Raw genomic sequence first — 21,282 nt, 5'->3', positions numbered from 1 at the left:
TGCCATGAGCACATTATGGCCTTAAACTTTTTTCGTTACATTTCATATTAAAAACAAACGAATAAGAGTTCTCGTTTTTCTCCCTCTAACCTTTTTAACCAATGCCTCAGCTGCACTGGTTCGTAGTTGTGCCAATTACAAATAGTAAAAAGCGAAAAAAATATGTCATCACGCGGAGTGTCAGAAAAAAAAATAAGAACAAAGAAAAAGTAAAAAGCAAGAGAACCAGCTCCGGTTCATTTGACCTAAGGGAAAGGAAAACACGGTAAATGACTATTGAAAGTAGAATGAGGAGCTAACGACTGGAGGCAACTCTACTGTAAGGGAAAAATAACAACTGGCTGTAAAAAAACTTTTCATATAAAATCAAATTTATACGATATTACACCTGAACGTATAATTGATATTAATTGTTTGAATTTGTCCCCAAGGGCGTATACTTATTGCCAACAAGAAAATTCCGCTTAAAAGAGCTTTAAGATCAATATGAAGGTAAATTTTAATGAGTCTATACAAATACCAAAGCTATGTAAATTTTATAGGATTTTTTTAAATCTAGATTTAAGGAAAAAATACTTTAAAGATATTTCATTAAAATGGATTTTTTTAATTTCATTCATATGGAAGTTTTATAGAAAATTGCATTGAAATGGAATTTTTTAAAGAAATTTTCATTGAAACGGAGTTTTTTAAAGAAAATTTCATTGAAATGGAGCTTTTTAAAGAAAATTTCATTTAAATGTAATGTTTATAGAAAATTTCATTGAAATGGAATTTTCATAGAAAATTTCATTAAAATGGAATTTTGATAGAAAATTTAATTGATATGGAATTTTTATAGAATTTCATTGAAATGGAATTTTTATAGATTTTCATTGAAATGGAATTTTTATAGAAAATTTTGTTGGAATGGATTTTGTTAGAAAATAGTATTGAAATGTATTTTTTATAGAAAATTTCATTGCGATTGAATTTTTATAAAAAAAAAATTAATTTTTATAGAAAATTTCATTAAAACGGAATTTTTATAGAAAAAATCATTGCAATGGAATTTTTATAGAACATTTCATTTTATAGAAAATTTCTTAAATTGGCATATTTAAGAAAATTTCACTGAAATGTAATTTTTATAGAAATTTCTTTAAAATGGAATTTTTAGAGAAATTTCCTTAAAATAGAATTTGTATAGAAAATTTAATTGAAATGGAATTTTTATTGAAAATTTCATTAAAATTGATTTTTTTTACGAAAATTACATGAAATGGAATTTTTATAGGAAAAATCATTGAAATGGAATTTTTATAGAAAATTTCATTGAAATGGAATTTTTTATAGAAAATGTCATTGAAATGGAATTTTTATAGAAAATTTTATTGAAATGGAATTTTTATAGAAAATTTCATTGAAATGGAATTTTTATACACAATTTTATTGAAATGGAATTTTTATAGAAAATTTCATTGAAATGGAATTTTATAGAAAATTTCATTGAAATGGAATTTTTATAGAATTTTCATTGAAATGGAATTTTTATAGAAAATTTTATTGAAATGGAATTTTTATAGAAAATTTTATTGAAATGGAATTTTTATAGAAAATTTCATTGAAATGGAATTTTTATAAAAAATTTCATTGAAATGGAATTTTTATAGAAAATTTCATTGAAATGGAATTTTATAGAAATGGAATTTTTATGGAAAATTTCATTGAAATGGAATTTTATAGAAAATTTCATTGAAATGGAATTTTTATAGAATTTTCATTGAAATGGAATTTTTATAGAAAATTTTATTGAAATGGAATTTTTATAGAAAATTTCATTGAAATGGAATTTTTATACACAATTTTATTGAAATGGAATTTTTATAGAAAATTTCATTGAAATGGAATTTTATAGAAAATTTCATTGAAATGGAATTTATATAGAATTTTCATTGAAATGGAATTTTTATAGAAAATTTCACTGAAATAGAATTTTTATAGAAAATTTCATTGAAATGGAATTTTTACAGAAAAATGTAATAAAATAGAATTTTTATAGAAAATTTCATTAAAACAGAATTTTTTATAAAATATTTCATTGAAATGGAATTTTTATAGAAAATTTCATTGAAATGGAATTTTTTAGACAATGTCATTGAAATGGAATTTTTATAGAAAATTTCATTAAAAATGAATTTTTATAGAAAATTTCATTAAAAATGAATTTTTATAGAAAATTTCATTGAAATAGATTTTTATAGGAAATTTCATTGAAAAGTAATTTTCATTTTTTTTCATGTAATTTCATTGAAATGGAATTTTTATAGAAAATATAGAAAATTTCATTGAAATGGATTTTTATAGAAAATTTCATTGAAATGGAATTGTTATAGAATTTTCATTGAAATGGAATTTTTATAGAAAATTTTATTGAAATGGAATTTTTATAGAAAATTTTATTGAAATGGAATTTTTATAGAAAATTTCATTGAAATGGAATTTTTATAAAAAATTTCATTGAAATGGAATTTTTATAGAAAATTTCATTGAAATGGAATTTTATAGAAATGGAATTTTTATAGAAAATTTCATTGAAATGGAATTTTATAGAAAATTTCATTGAAATGGAATTTATATAGAATTTTCATTGAAATGGAATTTTTATAGAAAATTTCACTGAAATAGAATTTTTATAGAAAATTTCATTGAAATGGAATTTTTACAGAAAAATGTAATAAAATAGAATTTTTATAGAAAATTTCATTAAAACAGAATTTTTTATAGAAAATATCATTGCAATGGAATTTTTATAGAATATTTCATTGAAATGGAATTTTTATAGAAAATTTCATTGAAATGGAATTTTTATATAAAATGTCATTGAAATTAAATTTTTATAGAACATTTCATTGAAATGGAATTTTGATAGAAAATTTCATTGAAATGGAATTTTTATAGACAATGTCATTGAAATGGAATTTTTATAGAAAATTTCATTAAAAATGAATTTTTATAGAAAATTTCATTGAAATAGATTTTTATAGGAAATTTCATTGAAAAGTAATTTTCATTTTTTTTTTCATGTAATTTCATTGAAATGGAATTTTTATAGAAAATTTCATTAAAATGGATTTTTTATAGAAAATTATTTTATTTCTGTAATTTATGGCTTATATGTTTTATCATTGAAACTCTTAGACTGTGATTAATCTATGCAGTATGCTAACCTCTATAGACCAAAAAGTAGAAATCATTACAAACATGCGGCTAGTTTCACTTTAATAAACCAAAAATCAGATGTTACGGATTTTTAGAGTGGCAGGACAATTTTCCAAAAACTGCAGCATAAGCTTTCTTCGAAATGAATTTCAATTTTGCTTTTAGAATGTTGTTGTTTTTTCCATCTCACTTCATATTGCTTTAGTCGATGGGTTATGAGTGTTGATGTCGTAGTTTTGTTTTTGCGTAACCCTAGACTATACACTAACGAATGAAATTTTGAAAAGGGTAACAAGAAACAACATCTGGCAGAACTGAAATTCTATCTTTTTAATAGTTGGCCCTGTTCAAATGGCGATAGAAGTTAAAATCCTTGAGCTATACAAATGCCAAAGCAATCAGTGCAACAAATTTTGTTGTTGTTCTTTTCATTGTAAAAATGCAAATTTACCATTAGGGTAAGACTGTGTATGGAGATGTGAAGAGAAATTTAAAAGGAAGGATGCAAATTTGAAAGAATAGAAATGTTAACTACAAATGGACTTGAAATGTTTAACACAGAAGAATGTGATAAACATTTGTTAAAAATTTTGCATAAGAATGATATTACAAGGTCGATTTATATTACGATAAGATTTAATTTTAACAATGGGCTACGATACTGAAGTTTAATCAAGTGGTGAAGATAATAGTGCTGGCTACGTTTGTTTATTGTTAGTAAATCTTTTATCTATTTGGGGCTCTGCCTTATCTTACTCCACTAATATTTCTTTTTTTCTTCGTCTCATCTATCTGAGCGTATAAGTTATATTAATTGGTAAACAATGGGAGCGTATACGTATTTAAGTTATATTTATCAAATACGTCTGAGCGTATTAGTTATATTAATTGGTGAATATTGGGAGCGTATACGTACTGATATATACGTTCTATTTTCGTACTTTCTTCCTTTTGGTAAAAATTTGATGAATTTGTTTTTTTAGGAGGTTATGTTTGTATATGAAATCGTTAGATAAGTTTTGTTCAATTTTCCATTGCTTAAATATATTACTCTAAATTGGCGATAACCGGTTCCACTCGATTAATTTTGTCAATAATAGCTTATGCAAATCATTATATCATTACTGTGCGGCACAATTTTATTCTTTTACGTTTTTTTTAAAACAAACGAGAAACCAGCATTCCCTTAAATTTGCCCATATCTTACAATTAATGGAGCGTAGTTGCGAGATAATTTTTTTTATAATGTTTTATCATAAGTATGTATTAAATATAAATAAAAATCGATTCATTAGCAACTAAATGAAGGCACAATTCTCCTGATTCGTTTGATATGTGCACCCTATAGGCGTGCACTTTCGACCAGTGGTCATGAAGTTTGTTTTTGCTTTTCTTCAGGCAGTCTATGTGGATCTCACCTTGGGAATCGTGGAAATGTAAACTTTCTCATCAGTATCACGCACTTTATACTGATGGTTTGTCACTTTATCTTCAGTGGGACAAGGTTTTTGGGAACACCTGGACGTGGATCATCAAAAATCGAATTGCATCGTAAATCTTTTCAGCGTTGCCAGTATTGGGGATATTTTTTCGTCACTGGTGACGAAATTTCTGAGTTGCGGACTTAGGTATTTGGTGGCGAATTTCCATAAATTTGGGTATTTTTGATTTCTATAGAAAATTTTGCCAGAATTTTATGTCTATAGAAAATTTTGTCAAAATTTTTTTCTATATAGAAAATGTTGTCAACATTTTATTTTTGTGGATAATTTTATCAAAATTTTATTTCTATAGAAAATTTTGTCAAAATTTTATTTCCATAGAAAATTTTGTCAAAATTTTATTTCCATAGAAAATTTTGTCAATTTTTTTTTCTATAGAAAATTTTGTCGAAATTTTATTTCCATAGAAAATTTTTACAAAATTTTATTTTTGTATAGAAAATTGTCTCAAAATTGTTTTCTACATAAAAATTTTCCAAACATTTTTTCTATATAGTACATTTTCACAAATTTTTATTTCTATAGAAAATTTTCTCAAAATGTTATTTCTATATAGAAAATTATCAAAATTTTTTTTAAAGAAAATTTTGGCAACATTTTATTTCTGTATAGACAACTATCTCAAAATTTTATTTCTATAGAAAATTTTGTCAAAATTTTATTTCTATAGAAAATTTTGTCAAATTTGTATTTCTATAGAAAAGTTTTTCAACATTTTATTTCTATATAGAAAATTTTGTCAATATTTTATTTCTATATAGAAAATTTTTTCAAAATTTTATTTCTATAGAAAATTATGTCAAAATTTTATTTCTATAGAAAATTTTGTCAAACTTTTATTTCTATAGAAAATTTTGTCAAAATTTTATTTCTGTATAGACAAATATGTAAAAATTTTATTTCAATAGAAAATTTTGTCAAAATTTTATTTCTATAGAAAATTTTGTCAAAATTCAATTTGTATAGAAAATTTTGTCAAAATTTTATTTCTATAGAAAATTTTGTCAAAATTTTATTTCTATAGAAAATTTTGTCAAAATTTTATTTCTATAGAAAATTTTGTCAAAATTTTATTTCTATAGAAAATTTTGTCACAACTTTATTTCTATAGATAATTTTGTCAAAATTTTATTTCTATAGAAAATTTTGTCAAAGTTCTATTTCTATAGAAAATTTTGTCAAAATTTTATTTCTATATACAAAATTTTGTCAAAATTTTATTTCTATAGAAAATGTTGTCAAAATTTTATTTCTATATACAAAATTTTGTCAAAATTGTATTTCTATAAAAAGTTTTGTCAAAATGTTATTTCTATAGAAAATTTTGTCAAATATTTATTTCTATAGAAAATTTTGTCAAAATGTTATTTCTATAGATAAGTTTGGCAAAATTTTATTTCTATAAAAAATTTTGTCAAAATTTTATTTCCATGGAAAATTTTGTCAAAATTTTATTTCTATATATATTTTACCAATCTACAAAACAATAAAAAAAAATCTGCTATTTCTGGTAAAATTATACCAACTTTGGCAACGTTTCTACCACCTAATTTTTATACTTGAAGATTTAGAATTAAATTTTCGTTCGTAAGTACAAGGTAACAATTTTCATACCTCCAGCATTTCGAAGACGATCTCTCTTGGTGTTGTGGTTCGAAGTCTTGATCTTATTCCAGCTTGTTGGATTTGTCAAAATTTTAATTTTTAAATTATTACTGATTGCCCACAGCAGAGCCTTTTGCTTTATTTTTTTCAAAAAAAAAAAACTTCTCAAAAGTGTATTGGGGATTTTTATGAGGAATTTAATTTAAAATTGGGGATTTTTGGGGACAAGAGCCAGAAAAATGCTGGCACCACCAACACTCTTACTTACAGTTTGAACTAAAGAAAATGTCGCAACTGTATCGGCCAGTTTTAATGATAAATATCAATCATTGATTCGTCGCCGTTCGCAACAATGGGGCCTCTGTTACTCAACAACTATTACTCAAAATTATGAGGAAGAATTTATGTGTGTGGCATTTTAAAATATAGCCGGTGCAAGAATTGAAGTTGATCCGACCTACCGCAATCTAGAATTTTTGGTGAAAGAGCTTTTGAAAAGTTGGCCGAAGATCCACTTTTTTTTTATCGAAAAATTGTGTTCTAAAAAAAAGGCTTTTATGATGGCAAAAGTCCGATGAGAGAATTGCAAGGGTTGCAACGGCACCAAGCAAATATGGCCCCATCTAAACTTAAACCGCATTGTAGATATGCTAGTGTTCTCAAGACGTCAGATATCACCCCTGATATCTACTATAACGGGTCGCTGCCTGATAGGCAAGTTTGCTAAAACTCTTGGTGTGAGTGTCCTGCATTTTGTGTAAGGCGTAAGCGAATTTTAGGGACATATAGCTTTAGATTTCTGGTGGACCTAGGAAATTTTAACCTAAGCAGTCTGCTAAAACTTTTGGAACAATCTGGTTGGTTAAACAAAAGAGTAGGTTCAGCGTTTAAAACTAGAAGTGTCCATATGTAATAGTTCATTTTAGTTAATGTGCTATCAAAATGGACTGAATAGAGTATGTGAGCCTGACAATAAATCGGGCTGCCACTTTAACCTAACCTAACTTTGGCGATTTTACTAGGAAATGGGTTAGATGTATCCAAGATAGGTTGTAAATTGTGGGTTTTTAGACGATGTTTAGGCAAATCGGGCGATATTTGCAGAAGAGGCTTAACTTATTCCTAATCAAATTATGCATGTATTGTTATAATGTTTATTCTAATCCCTGTTCAAAATTTCACGTAAATCCGAGTAAAACTTTGGCCTCTGTGTTCTTTGAACACGGTTGCCACAGTTGGTAAAATTCTACCAAAAATGGTAGATTTTTTAAAGAGGAGAAATTAACTTTTAACAAAATTTTCTATAGAAGTAAAATTTTGACAAAATTTTCTATAGAAATAAAATTTTAACAAAATTTTCTATAGATATATAATTTTGACAAAAATTTCTATACAAATAAAATTTTGACAAAATTTTCTATAGAAATAAAATTTTGACAAAAGTTTCTATAGAAACACAATTTTAACAAAATGTTCTATAGAAATAAATTTTTTGCAACATTTTCTATAGAAATAAAATTTTGGCTATATTTTTTAAAGAAATAACATTTTGGAAAAATTTTCTTTAGAAATAAAAATTAGGAAAAATTTTGCTATAGAAATAAAATTTTGACAAAATTTTCTATAGAAATAAAATTTTAGCAAAATTTTCTGTAGAAGTAAAATTTTAGCAAAATTTTCTATAGAAGTAAAATTTTGAGAAAATCTTCTATAGAAATAAAATTTTGCAAAATTAAATTTTTTTGTTTGAACTTTTAAAATAAATATCAAAAATTCAGAATTCGGATCACACCTTAAAAAGTGATGAAAATTCAGTGCAACGACTGAATTTTATGACAAGTCCATATTAAATTCATCGCTTCTGCGCCAATTTTGCAACACTTCCGGATCTAAAAAGAACATCTCACTACTTTTTTGGCTACGCTTTTGCTGCTGGGTACAAGCTACTATTCTATTGTCAATTCGACATATAATCGGTAACAGATACCATTGTGCAAAATATTTGTGAATTAAGCTCTTTGGGAAACGGAAATGTTGACTGTGTGGGTGTATACAATAGGTAGAATTAAGGAAATTCTCTTTTCTCTCTCTCTATACAAGCGAATGGATTTCTACTATCAAAGATGACTCTTTTTATTCGTAGTAATGACCAAAGAGGTGTTTATGTTTCGTGTAGGGAATGGTGTTGGAAATTTTCTATTATAACATCTGATTTTATTTATTGCTTGGTGGGAGATTACATTTTATGTTCTTTCTTTTCTTCCTTGGCCAAGCAGTAAAAAAGACTGTGCGTTTGCGGTGGCCAATTTCCCCCCTATTTGTAATGTAGAAAATTCTTATCTTCTTCATAATGTCTATGTTTTGGCTGAGAGAGAGAGAAAGAGAGGAACATAGATATTTTATATTCCGATAAAAATCCAAGCAGCGTCTTATCTAAGGGGCTTCTGTAAATTTCTTTAATGTTATAGGACAATACATCCATCCAACAATGGTTATTTGTTATAGGTATCGTTCGGATGCTATGTTAAGCTTCAAGACCAAACCATTAACTTACAGCTTAAATCGTTAAAAGAGGAATGAGCGAAAACAGAGACTTTTGGCATTCGACGCCAATACCATTAAACAATAACAAATCCTTATGGATTTCATTCATCCTCTATGGCTCCACTTGAATGCCTGAATGGATTGTCGGTCATGTTGTGGCGTGTAGGAATAAATGCCGAGGTTCTTCTCAATTAATCATTTTCTTTTGGGTGTTTGTTAAACTTTATGATTTTTCATTCGTTCAATGGTTTTTGTTGTTGTTGCTTTCCATTTTTCACATTCATTTCCCATCTTTTGAGGCTATGATGTGAGTTCGGTCATTTTTTTCTGTTTTTTTTTTTCGATTGCAATACCATCGTTTTGTTTTCGCCTATTTTGTTTTTTGTGATACAAAATGATGATTAAGCGAAAATGGTCACAATTGAATGGAATTAGGAAAGGAAACATTTCTTTTTATATTTTCCTTTTTGCATTCTTCTTTTCTTTACCCTCTTAATCCTACGAGGTGAAGACTACATGGGCCATGGCATAATGAAGGGTCATTGAAAAAGTGTTTTATGTTCTGCGTCAAAAAATATCATCGTCTCTTCACTGTTAGCCATCCCTTTCGATTTAGTTTCTTTTTGTGGTCTGGTTTCCCATAAAAAAGAACCAAACAATCATCTAATCTGACACAGTATAACTAACCAAAAACCCAGTGATGATGAACATCGGAAATATTACACACGCTTCACCGGAAATTGTCCACAGGCAAAATTTGTTGAGTTGCTTAGCTATTTCACAGGATGATGACTATTTGTATGAGAGTTAAAAGGATTTGAAGGCTAAGGGAAATGGTTAGTTTTAAGTTCGCTGCAAATAGTTATTTATTCACGGAATAATGGTTCAGTTTTAGAGGAGCATAAATATTGAATGGTGTATACACCATCAAGTTTATTGCAAATAGCCAAATACTGAATCATGCTGGCGGTTATAGAAGCCATTAGAGAGTGATTCTGTGTTCTAAATACCTGGAAGGGAAACAGAAACTAAAAGAAATCAAAATTTAAAATGAAAAATGTTCTATGAAAATAAAACAAAACCCGTATTGTTTCGGTCCGGCTGAAGTTCATGTTCCCGCTACCATGGTTGTGAATTCTTAATAACTGCTCTACAAAATCTACAAAAATTTAAAAATCCGTAAAACTACAATCACTGTCAATAAAGTCGGTATTCTAAATCATTAAAAAATGTATTCGGGTATTTAGTCTATATATGAGGGTGGTCCGATTAATTGCTAAACTAGTAGAAATATTAATTTTGGAAGAGTGGCAATTTATTTTTCGAACATAGTCTCGATATAACACGATACAGAATGTCCGTCATAATGCAACTTTTTTTTTATCCCGTCTGAAAAATAAGTTTTCTCAAGGACTGCAAAATAGGCAACCGTGGCGGCGATGGCCTCCATTTACGAATAATGTCTGCGAGTTCCGTTTTTAAGTTTGGAAACAAATCTTTAGGACCTACTGTAAAAAATCTTCAATAATTTAAAACTAGCAGTCATTTAATTTGGGATCACAGTAGCCACAGTTGATCGAGTTCTACCAAAAATGGTAGATTTTTTACTGCTTAGTACACAAAACAAAATTTGCGTAGTTAAATTTAACTTATTTTTATTGGAAAAAAAATATTTGCTTGTAGTTAAAATTTATTATTTTTATCGAAATTTTCCTTAATGAAATCTTACTTTTCTTAAGTTTGTCTAAAAAATTTTATGAACTAAACGTGAGTATAAAGTTCAATGACCGTAAACATAAGTTAAATATGAACTAAAACAAATGAAAATTTTCGTACGATTCCCAAAAATAGTAAAAATGAACTACTGTATGATTAAAATGGTCATGATTGGGCGCCAATAATTTTCTTCTTTACCTTTAGTTAATTTTTTCTTCTATGAGATGATGTAATTTCGCGAATTGCAGTTAAAAAGTACAATAGGGCATTAAAATTTCCTGGTTTTAACAACGCTTTGTGGAAATCTCAAAATGTGGAGTAAAATTTAGTTAAATTTTCGTGCGTGGTAGTTCATTCTTCCTATAAAACAGTTCACTTTTTTCGGTGTAGATTGGTAGAACTTGTAATGTTTTGGTAGATTTTGCAAAATATTCTCCAAAAATTTTCTATAGAAATAAAACTTTGACAGAATTTTCTATACAACAAAATTTTGACAAAATTTTCTATAGAAATAAAATCTTGACAAAATTTTCTATAGAAATAAAACTTTGACAGAATTTTCTATAGAACAAAATTTTGACAAAATTTTCTAAAGAAATATAATTTTGACAAAATTTTCTTAGAAAAAAAATTTTGACAAAATTTTCTTAGAAAAAAAATTTTGACAAAATTTTCTTAGAAAAAAAATTTTGACAAAATTTTCTTAGAAAAAAATTTTGTATAGAAATAAATTTTTGACAAAATTTTCTATAGAATTAAAATTTTTCTGTACAAATAAAACATTAACAAAATTTTCTATAGAATAAAATTTTGGCAAAAATTTCTATAGAAATAAAATTGTAGAAAATTTTTCTATAGAAATAAAATTTTAACAAAATTTTCTATAGAAATATAATTTTGGCAACGTTTTGTAAAGAAATAACATTGTGGACAAATTTTCTATAAAAATAAAATTTTGACAACATTTTCTGTAGATATATAATTTTGGAAAATTTTTCTATAGAAATAAAATTTTGGCAAAATTTTCTATAGGAATAAAATTTTAACAAAATTTTCTATAGGAATAAAATTTTAACAACATTTTCTATAGAAATAAAATTTTGGAAAAATTTTCCTTAGAAATAAAGTCTTGGCAACATTTCCTATAGAAATAAAATTTTGGCAAAATTTTCTATAGAAATAAAATTTTGTCAATATTTTGTATAGAAATAAATTTTTGACAAAAATTTCTATAGAAACACAATTTTAACAAAATTGTTCTATAGAAATAAAATTTTTGCAAAATTTTCTATAGAAATAAAATTTTGACAAAATTTTCTATAGAAATATAATGTTGGCAATGTTTTCTACAGAAATGTCATTTTGGACAAATTTTTTATAGAAATAAAATTTTGACAAATTTTTCTGTAGATATACAATTTTGGCAAAATTTTCTATAGGAATAAAATTTTAACAAAATTTTCTATAGGAATGAAATTTAAACAAAATTTTGTATAGAAATAAAATTTTGGAAAAATTTTCCATAGAAATAAAATTTTGGCAAAATTTTCTATAGAAATAAAATTTTGTCAATATTTTGTATAGAAATAAATTTTTGACAAAAATTTCTATAGAAACACAATTTTAACAAAATTGTTCTATAGAAAGAAAATTTTTGCAATATTTTTTAAAGAAATAACATTTGGAAACATTTTCTATAGAAATGTTTGTATAGAAATACATTTTTGACAAAATTTTCTATAGAATTAAAATTTTTCTGTACAAATAAGACATTAACAAAATTTTCTATAGAATAAAATTTTGACAAAAATGTCTATAGAATTAAATTGTGGAAAATTTTTCTATAGAAATAAAATTTTGGAAAAATTTTCTATAGAAATAAAATTTTGGCAAAATTTTCTATAGGAATAAAATTTTAACAAAATTTTCTATAAGAATAAAATTTTAACAAAATTTTCTATAGAAATAAAATTTTGGAAAAATTTTCCATAGAAATAAAATTTTGGCAACATCTCCTATAGAAATAATATTTTGGTAAAATTTTCTATAGAAATAAAATTTTGACAATATTTTGTATAGAAATAAATTTTTAACAAAAATTTCTATAGACACACAATTTTAACAAAATGTTCTATAGGAATAAAATTTTTGCAACATTTTCCATAGAAATAAAATTTTGGCAATATTTCTTAAAGAAATAAAATTTGGAAAAATTTTCTATAGAAATAAAATATTGGAAAAATTTTCTATAGATATAAAATTTTGACAAAATTTTCTATAGATATAAAATTTTGACAAAATTTTCTATAGAAATAAAATTTTGACAAAATTTTCTATAGAAATATAATGTTGGCAATGTTTTCTAAATAAATACCATTTTGGACAAATTTTCTATAGAAATAAAATTTTGACAATTTTTTCTGTAGATATACAATTTTGGCAAAATTTTCTATAGAAATAAAATTTTAACAAAATTTTCTATAGGAATAAAATTTTAACAAAATTTTCTATAGAAATAAAATGTTTTAAAAATTTTCCATAGAAATAAAATGTTGGCAACATTTACTATAGAAATAAAATTTTGGCAAAATTTTCTATAGAAATAAAATTTTGTCAATATTTTGCTATAGAAATAAAATTTCGGCAATATTTTTTAAAGAAATAACATTTTGGGAAAATTGTCTATAGAAATAAAATTTTGGTAAAATTTTGACAAAATTTTCTATAGAAATAAAATTTTGACAAAATTTTGTATAGAAACAAAATTTTAACAAAATGTTCTATAGAAATAAATTTTTTGCAACATTTTCTATAGAAATTTTGGCAATATTTTTCAAAGAAGTAACATTTTGGAAAAATATTCTATAGAAATAAAATTTTGGAAAAATTTTCTATAAAAATAAAATTTTGGAAAAATTGTCTGTAGAAATAAAATTTTGGCAAAACTTTCTTTAGAAATAAATTTTTTGCAACATTTTCATTAGAAATAAAATTTTGCAACATTTTCTATAGAAATAAAATTTTGACAAAATTTTCTATAGAAATAAAATTTTGAAACAATTTTCTGTAGAAGATTTGTTTGTTTGGTACTTTTTTGGTAAACTTTTCTCAAAATTTTGGTAGATTATTTTTGGCTCGAGTGGCAACCGTGGTTGGGTTTCGAAATCATAAAAAAAATTATGGGACGCTTCGTTTATATATGAGGGGCCCGAATAATACTTAGGCTGTAAGAAATGGTCACTTTGAAAGAGGGACGATGATTTGTTTTCGAATATATTATCGTTTTACCCCGCCATAATGCAACCTTTTTAAGCCGCCTGAAAAATAAGTTTTCTCCAAACCTGCAAAATAGTCATTTAATGACCCTCTTTACGAATAATATATGCTAGCGACATTTTTTAGTTTGGAATCGAAAATAAGACTCACGGGGCCAAATCAGGATAATTTAGAGCATGGAAACCGATGGGTATCGGAACTTGAACTCCGTTTTCTCTATATGTTGGGTCCGATAAATACTTATCCTAAAAAAAACTAATTTTGGAAATGTGGCGATTTATGTTTGAACCTTGTCTCGTTTTAGGTCGAAACACTTTGTTTTGAAGAAACAAACGTTTTCTCATTGCCTGCCAAATTGGCCAGTGAGAGACGTTGGAAACGAAAATAAAATTCATTGGGGGCAAATCAGGCTTATTTTGAGGATAGCGATTTATAGCCGATCTCGAGCTCTTTTTTTTTTGACAATTATGAAAAATACGTTTGTTCAGGCCTTGTATAAGAGAAGTCAAATTTTTGATGGTAGTAATGTTAAGAAAAGAGTCATCGTCCTCATTATCCAAAAATGCATTGATTACCTTCCAAAAATAAGAATCTATTAATAGGTCGATATGGTTACATTACCGCTTCTAAATGCCGTAAAATAAAATCCGATCTAGCTATAATTTGATTTTTTTTCTACTCTGTTTAGTAAAATTCTTTAGTATCAGGCAATGGGGCCTTTGACCCGTTTCTCATAGTCCGATTAGCACTTAATAGAAGCTTAGACCGCTGTTAAGTAAAATTTTTGTATGCGGTCATCAGTTTTAAATATTGAGAAATTTTCCCTTAGTATATATTGGATCACTGTAGTAGTTCCAAAATCCAATATTTATCTATGAATGTATATATTGAAAGAAATGTTGTGGTGCGTATAAGTATTATTAATAATTATACGACCCTGTGTCCCATTAATAAATATTACTAATACGCCCATTGGCTATAATCCGATTTGCATTGCTTTGTAGATGTAATAATGCAATAAAATAATTATCTATAGCAAAAATACAACCAATTTAAAATGTTATTATCCCTAAAGTATTTTGTATTTCGACTTCAGTGCAAACTAACTTCCAATGATATTGTCAACTTAATTATTTATGCATTTTTTGTTTAAATAACATCTCTTGCCATATTTACATATCACACTAATACTTAATAAACTTTGAACATGAAATTCTTAAGTGAATAAAACTTATTAAGTCCTTGCTATTTTAAATATTTGCTAATTGATTAAAATATTTAAAATATTTTATACAAAATGACATAAAATTTAAGAAGAAAAAATGTGAACTTATCAAGACATAAGAAATTCTTGGATAACATATATCATATCTATTATATTTAAGACAAACTGTTTACCGAAACCCTTGAAAATATTTCATTTTTATTTTGGCCATATGGCATTTTATGATCTAAAGTCTAAAGCAATAAACTTTTTCCCAAAATCTTCATATCTTTCATTCTGTTGTTGTGGGGGAAGAAAACAAAATAACATTGGAAAATTCTCTTGAATTTTCTTTGCATATACAGTGGGTCGATTTCAAACTTACCTCTTCATATATGAAATGATCAATTTCCTCCAATGGTCGACCATACATATTCTCCGGAAATGGTTCAAATTTCTTTGGCAGAACATCACCATCTTCCACCGTCGCTTTGTTACGTGGATGGAAGCCATATTCGCGCACCAATTGAATGTGTCGAGTCTCATGTTTGATTTGTGATTTTTGGGTATAGGCAACAACCTGCTGTTTGGCAACTGTAGGAGATAAACGAAAGTAAGAAAAAAGCAAATAAATATGAATAAGTCATGTCGAGCTAATGAAAAGAATTTTTGGGCAGGAAACCAAAAAAATAATACAAATATAAATTATGATTATAAAATTGTAATGAACGAGAGTATGGGGAGTTTGGAAAGTGGGCGAAGATTGGCGACCAACGTATGAGTGTAACGTTGTGCTTTACGTTTATCTTTCCACTCTGTGTTTTGTTTTTCTTTGCCCATATGCCAAAAGTTTTGGTGTTCTCTTTTGATTCCTTGTAAAAAAAAATGTTTCATTTGAATTGAAAAAAGTTTCATTGAAATTGAAAAGGTTTAATTTAATTTGAAAAAGGCCTTATTTTTTTGAAAAAGATTTAATTTGAAGTGAAAATGCTATAATCCCTTTGTTGAGATTTTATAATATTTTATATAACAGGTTGGCTGATGATTGAAAAAGTCGCTGGGGGCCAGATCTGGAGAATACGGTGGGTAGGGAAGCAATTCGAAGCCCAATTCATGAATTTTTGCCATCATTCTCAATGACTTGTGGCACGGTGCGTTGTCTTGATGGAACAACACTTTTTTCTTCTTCATATGGGGCCGTTTTGCCGCGATTTCGACCTTCAAACGCTCCAATAACGCCATATAATAGTCACTGTTGATGGTTTCTCCCTTCTCAAGATAATCGATAAAAATTATTCCATGCGCATCCCAAAAAAACAGAGCTCAGAGGACTTTTGAGTCTTTGCACGCTTCGGAGACGGTTCACCGGTCGCTGTCCACTCAGCCGACTGTCGATTGGGCTCAGGGTCGTAGTGATGGAGCCATGTTTCATCCATTGTCACATATCGACTGAAAAACTCGGGTGTATTACGAGTTAACAGCTGCAAACACCGCTCAGAATCATCAACACTTTGTTGTTTTTGGTCAAATGTGAGCTCGCGCGGCACCCATTTTGCACAGAGCTTCCGCATATCCAAATATTGATGAATGATATGACCAACACGTTCTTTTGATATCTTTAAGGCCTCTGCTATCTCGATCAACTTAATTTTACGGTCATTCAAAATCATTTTGTGGATTTTTTTGATGTTTGCGTCGGTAACCACCTCTTTTGGGCGTCCACTGCGTCCACCGTCCTCCGTGCTCATTTCACCACGCTTGAATTTTGCATACCAATCAATAATTGTTGATTTCCCTGGGGCAGAGTCCGGAAACACATTATCAAGCCAAGTTTTTGCTTCCACCGTATTTTTTCCCTTCAGAAAACAGTATTTTATCAAAACACGAAATTCCTTTTTTTCCATTTTTTTCACAATAACAAAAGTTGCTTCACAAAAGACGCTCTATCTCACAAACTAATTGACTTAAATATGTCAAATTTTGACACGAATCATTTGAAGGTTGGTACTATATAAAAATAATATGCATTTAATACTAGCGACGCCATCTATGTGTCAGACCGGGGACTTATCAGCCAACCTGTTACACACAAAAAAAAAAAACCTGATTCAAACATGAAATTAATTGATCCAATTAATTTTTAATTGAAATGTCTTCAATCACATATCGTTTCTGTTTCGTATCCATTAAAAAATTAATTGACAGCCAATTAAAAACTTAATTGATCCAACTAAAAAATTAATTGATACTATTAATTTGTGTGATTGATTTTTGATTCAATTAAAAAATTTGTTGAATCAATTAAATTTTTAATTTAATATTTTTTAAAACTCAATTAAGATTTTAATTGGAAAAATGTTCGTGAAATTTTTTTCTGTGTAGTAGCGATTTCATAAGAGCAGATATATTTTTGAAAAATATAATCTCATTTGCGCCACTGTATTCCATTTAAGTTTGTTTATGTTACCAAAAGCTATATAACTTGTTATAATTTACATTTCTATTTAATATTATTTATTGCAATAATAAAATTTTCTCCATGAATTAATGTTTGTCGAGATCCCAAACTCATTATGATAGTATGAATAAATTTAAAATTTATTATCTTTTGTGAAAATTATTTTTTGCTACTACCTACCCACTTAAAAACAAATTTAATTGGTTAAGTTTACTTGCTCTCTATGCCTAAGCAATTGCTGCATTGAACAAAAGTTTTCAAATGACTTCAATTGTACACCAGGATGCACATAAATTCATACATGAGAGTATGTATGTGTTAAATATATTTCCTTAGCTAACTTCCGTTTCCTCTCGGTATATTCAGATGATTGGCCTTCCATTGTTATGATTGCATCTAATACACACACACACGGCTATACATACATCGAACACAAAGATTTCTACCATAGCTAAAATATAAATCTATATTCTTATTGTCAGAAACCACAATATTGGAATGGAAATGGCAAATTATGAGAATAATATGAAACGATTTTCCAAAAAGGATATGAGATGTGAGATGCAAATATCAAAATGTGGTCCAAAAACCTACTGGAACATTTTTAGATATATTCATGAATTGAATTTGGAGTGTTATATCCGACAAGACGTTAGTGTATTTGCCTGACACGCAGTTGCCTATTTTAATTTTGTCCAATGGGAAATTATATTCTTGGTTTTCCAGGTTTCCATCACATGAGTAATGGTTAAGAATAAATTAAGGATTGTTGGAAATTAGGAATAAAATTGAATGATAATATGTTGCTTAATACAGTGTCACCAATGTGGTAATAAAAATAATATAAGATTCGTCAGTTGACTAAACTTTTCGGTTTACCCTACAAAGACAAAAAAAGTTCTCTACTTTCCCCTACATTCCCAAAAGTTTACCCTACAATTTACCCTACAATATTTTCCCTTAAATTTGAACAAAAATGGTTCAATGAGCTTCATTATCTTATAGAAATAAAATTTTGACAAAATTTTCTATAGAAATAAAATTTTGACAAAATTTTCTATAGAAATAAAATTTTGACAAAATTTTCTATAGAAATAAAATTTTGACAAAATTTTCTATAGAAATAAAATTTTGACAAAATTTTCTATTGAAATAAAATTTTGACAAAATTTTCTATAGAAATAAAATTTCGACAAAATTTTCTATAGAAATAAAATTTTGACAAAATTTTCTATAGAAATAAAATTTTGACAAAATTTTCTATAGAAATAAAATTTTGGCAGATTTCTAATTTCCTCCTCTAGAGCCACCAAAATTTAAAAATTGTGTTGAGTGAAATGTCCCTTCATTATGCCCACCGTGGTGCAATGATTTTGACAAAATTTTCTGTAGACATAAAATTTTGGCAGATTTCTAATTTCCTCCTCTAGAGCCACCAAAATGTAAAAATTGTGTTGAGTGAAATGTCCCTTCATTATGCCCACCGTGGTGCAATGATTAGCATGCCCGCCTTGTATACAAAGGGTCGTGGGTTCAAACTCAGTTTCGACCAAAAACCAAAAAGATTTTCAGCGGTGGATATCCCACCTCAGTAATGCTGGTGACATTTCTGATTCAAAGGTTCTCTAAGTGGTTTCACTGCAATGTGGAACGCCGTTCATTTTTCAAAGCTTCTGTAAGTGGTTTCACTGCAATGTGGAACGCCGTTCGGACTCGGCTATAAAAAGGAGGTCCCTTGTCATTGAGCTTAACATAGAATCGGGCAGCACTCAGTGATAAGAGAGAAGTTCACCACTGTGGTATCTAAGTGAGCCTGAAATATCGGGCTGCCACTATACCTGACATACATTGTGCCCCTCCACCCCTACAAGACGATAAGTATTAGATAAAAACATACATGTAGGGAATTTTCCCTCCTTCTGGCAACACTGCTCTGGTGTTAGATCACGAGAAAAATTGCACCAAAATATTTCAAATATCCAAAAAAAAAATGATTTAAGCTGGAAGAAATGTTCAAATAATAAATTAATTGATACAATTAACTTTTTAATCAAACTCGGAAGACTAAATCAGTTAAAAAAGTTATGGAAATTTTTAAAATTTTTGATTAAACATTTAATCAAACTTTTTACGGTCGACATCAATTAAATTGAATTTGCTCATGAAATCAATTATTTTTTTATGTCCAATTGATTGAAGACATTTCAATTAAAAAATTAATTGGATCAATTAATTTTGTGATTGAATCACAAAAATACCGCATATTGTATTAGTGGGTCAAACTTGTCCAATATAAATTTATGATTTTGAGCCACTAATACAGAATAGGGAACTTTTTTTATAGGGCTAAGCTAAACAGAGCTTTAAACTCAACTAGTTCTTTAGAATAAATCTTGTAAAAAAATAAAAGTTAAGAAGTTTCAAGACGAAAAAATGATCATACAAAAAAATATACTCATATAAAATTGGTTTGGGCAATTTTGACCCACTAGTAGAGGATATGGGTTAAATAAGAGAGAAGTTCACCAATGTGGTATCACAATGGGCTGAATAGTCTAAGTGAGCCTGATACATCGGGCTGCCACCTAACCTAACCTAACTTAACCCAAGGGTTATATATGATTGGCAAGTATTAATTGGAGCCTGACCTGAAACTTATAGTAGCACATTGGCAGAGATATAATACTGCAAGTAATGTTCTAATCTCATATGCTATAAAAATTAGTAATAATTTACAAATTGAACAAAACGGCCTGTTTGCGAGATTCAAGATGATCAACATTTGAGCATAGGAAACCCGGGGACCTGTGATCAAAATAGCATTAGAGCTTGAACTTCGCAATCCGTTTCTACCCCAAAAAAAAAGAAAGGTTTAAAAAACTCCCAACAAAAATCCCCAAATTTCTAAAATTTTCCCATTACATCCCTAAGACCCCAACTCAAAAATTTCTTCCCCATCCACGAAAAAAAATCCCAAATTTGGGGGGAAAAAATATCGGCAACACTGCCTACAGATGTTGGACACTGTGCAGAAGAGCGGTGGGCTCTTATATGAGAGCGTATACGATCAATCCTGACCAGCGTTACCTTATTGTTGGGGATTTATTCCCAGGTTTGGGATATACTTTCATGGATGAGGAAGAAAGTTTGGGGATTTGGTGGGGAATTTCTATATATTTTGGGATTTTTGTGGTGATTTGTTCGAAATCGGTTCAGAATAATAAATCAGATTGGAAAATGTTGGGGGAATTGACGGAGACACGAAACATGATGAATCATCAAAGAATAATAGCCAACGCGGCCGAATTGGATGAATGGGCACGGAAGACACCTAAAGCGATGGGGATCTTGCCGGAAGAAGTGCGTGTCATAAACAAATGAGTTAAAAGGCTCGAAAATAACACGATGCCAAAAAACGTGAACATTTTCACAAATTGCCGGATGGTAATGATGGCAAAAGTAGACATTACAGTTCGATTGCGTATTGGAATGCAAAAGCATGATCAACGAATACTCGAAATATGGCAGGATCCGCATCATATGGGTGCCGGGACATGTCGGAATTAGAGGAAACGTAAAGGCAAATGGCCTGGCGATACGACCTAGGAAACATAGGGAAAGCCTATAGATGCAATGGGGCCTACACACAAAAAATTCTGAGTCAATCACGAAATTAATTGATCCAATTAATTTTTTAATTGATATGTCTTCAATCATCGAAATGATAGTATCAGTTTAAAAAATTAATTGAAAGTCAATTAAAAAACTTTTGTGAT

The 21,282-nt window shown here is 27.9% G+C and overlaps 2 protein-coding genes across 2 annotated transcripts in view; one reads left to right on the top strand and one right to left on the bottom strand.

Moving 5' to 3' along the window:
• Positions 1 to 21,282, bottom strand: part of NaCP60E (Na channel protein 60E) — a 424,396-nt gene that overhangs the window by 150,697 nt on the left and 252,417 nt on the right. The window contains exon 2 of the mRNA XM_075308943.1: positions 15,434 to 15,642. Coding sequence (XP_075165058.1) covers positions 15,434 to 15,642 — 209 coding nt within the window. The remainder of the gene's footprint in view (positions 1 to 15,433; positions 15,643 to 21,282) is intronic.
• The window catches only part of Tpc2 (Thiamine pyrophosphate carrier protein 2), a 94,480-nt gene that overhangs the window by 71,189 nt on the left and 2,009 nt on the right, over positions 1 to 21,282 (top strand). The window lies entirely within an intron of this gene.

Source organism: Haematobia irritans, chromosome 5 (assembly GCF_050003625.1).
Source record: "Haematobia irritans isolate KBUSLIRL chromosome 5, ASM5000362v1, whole genome shotgun sequence".
In the NCBI taxonomy this organism is placed as follows: domain Eukaryota; kingdom Metazoa; phylum Arthropoda; class Insecta; order Diptera; family Muscidae; genus Haematobia; species Haematobia irritans.
Note: the sequence above shows the minus strand (reverse complement) of the source record. Positions and strands in the feature narration are given on the sequence as shown.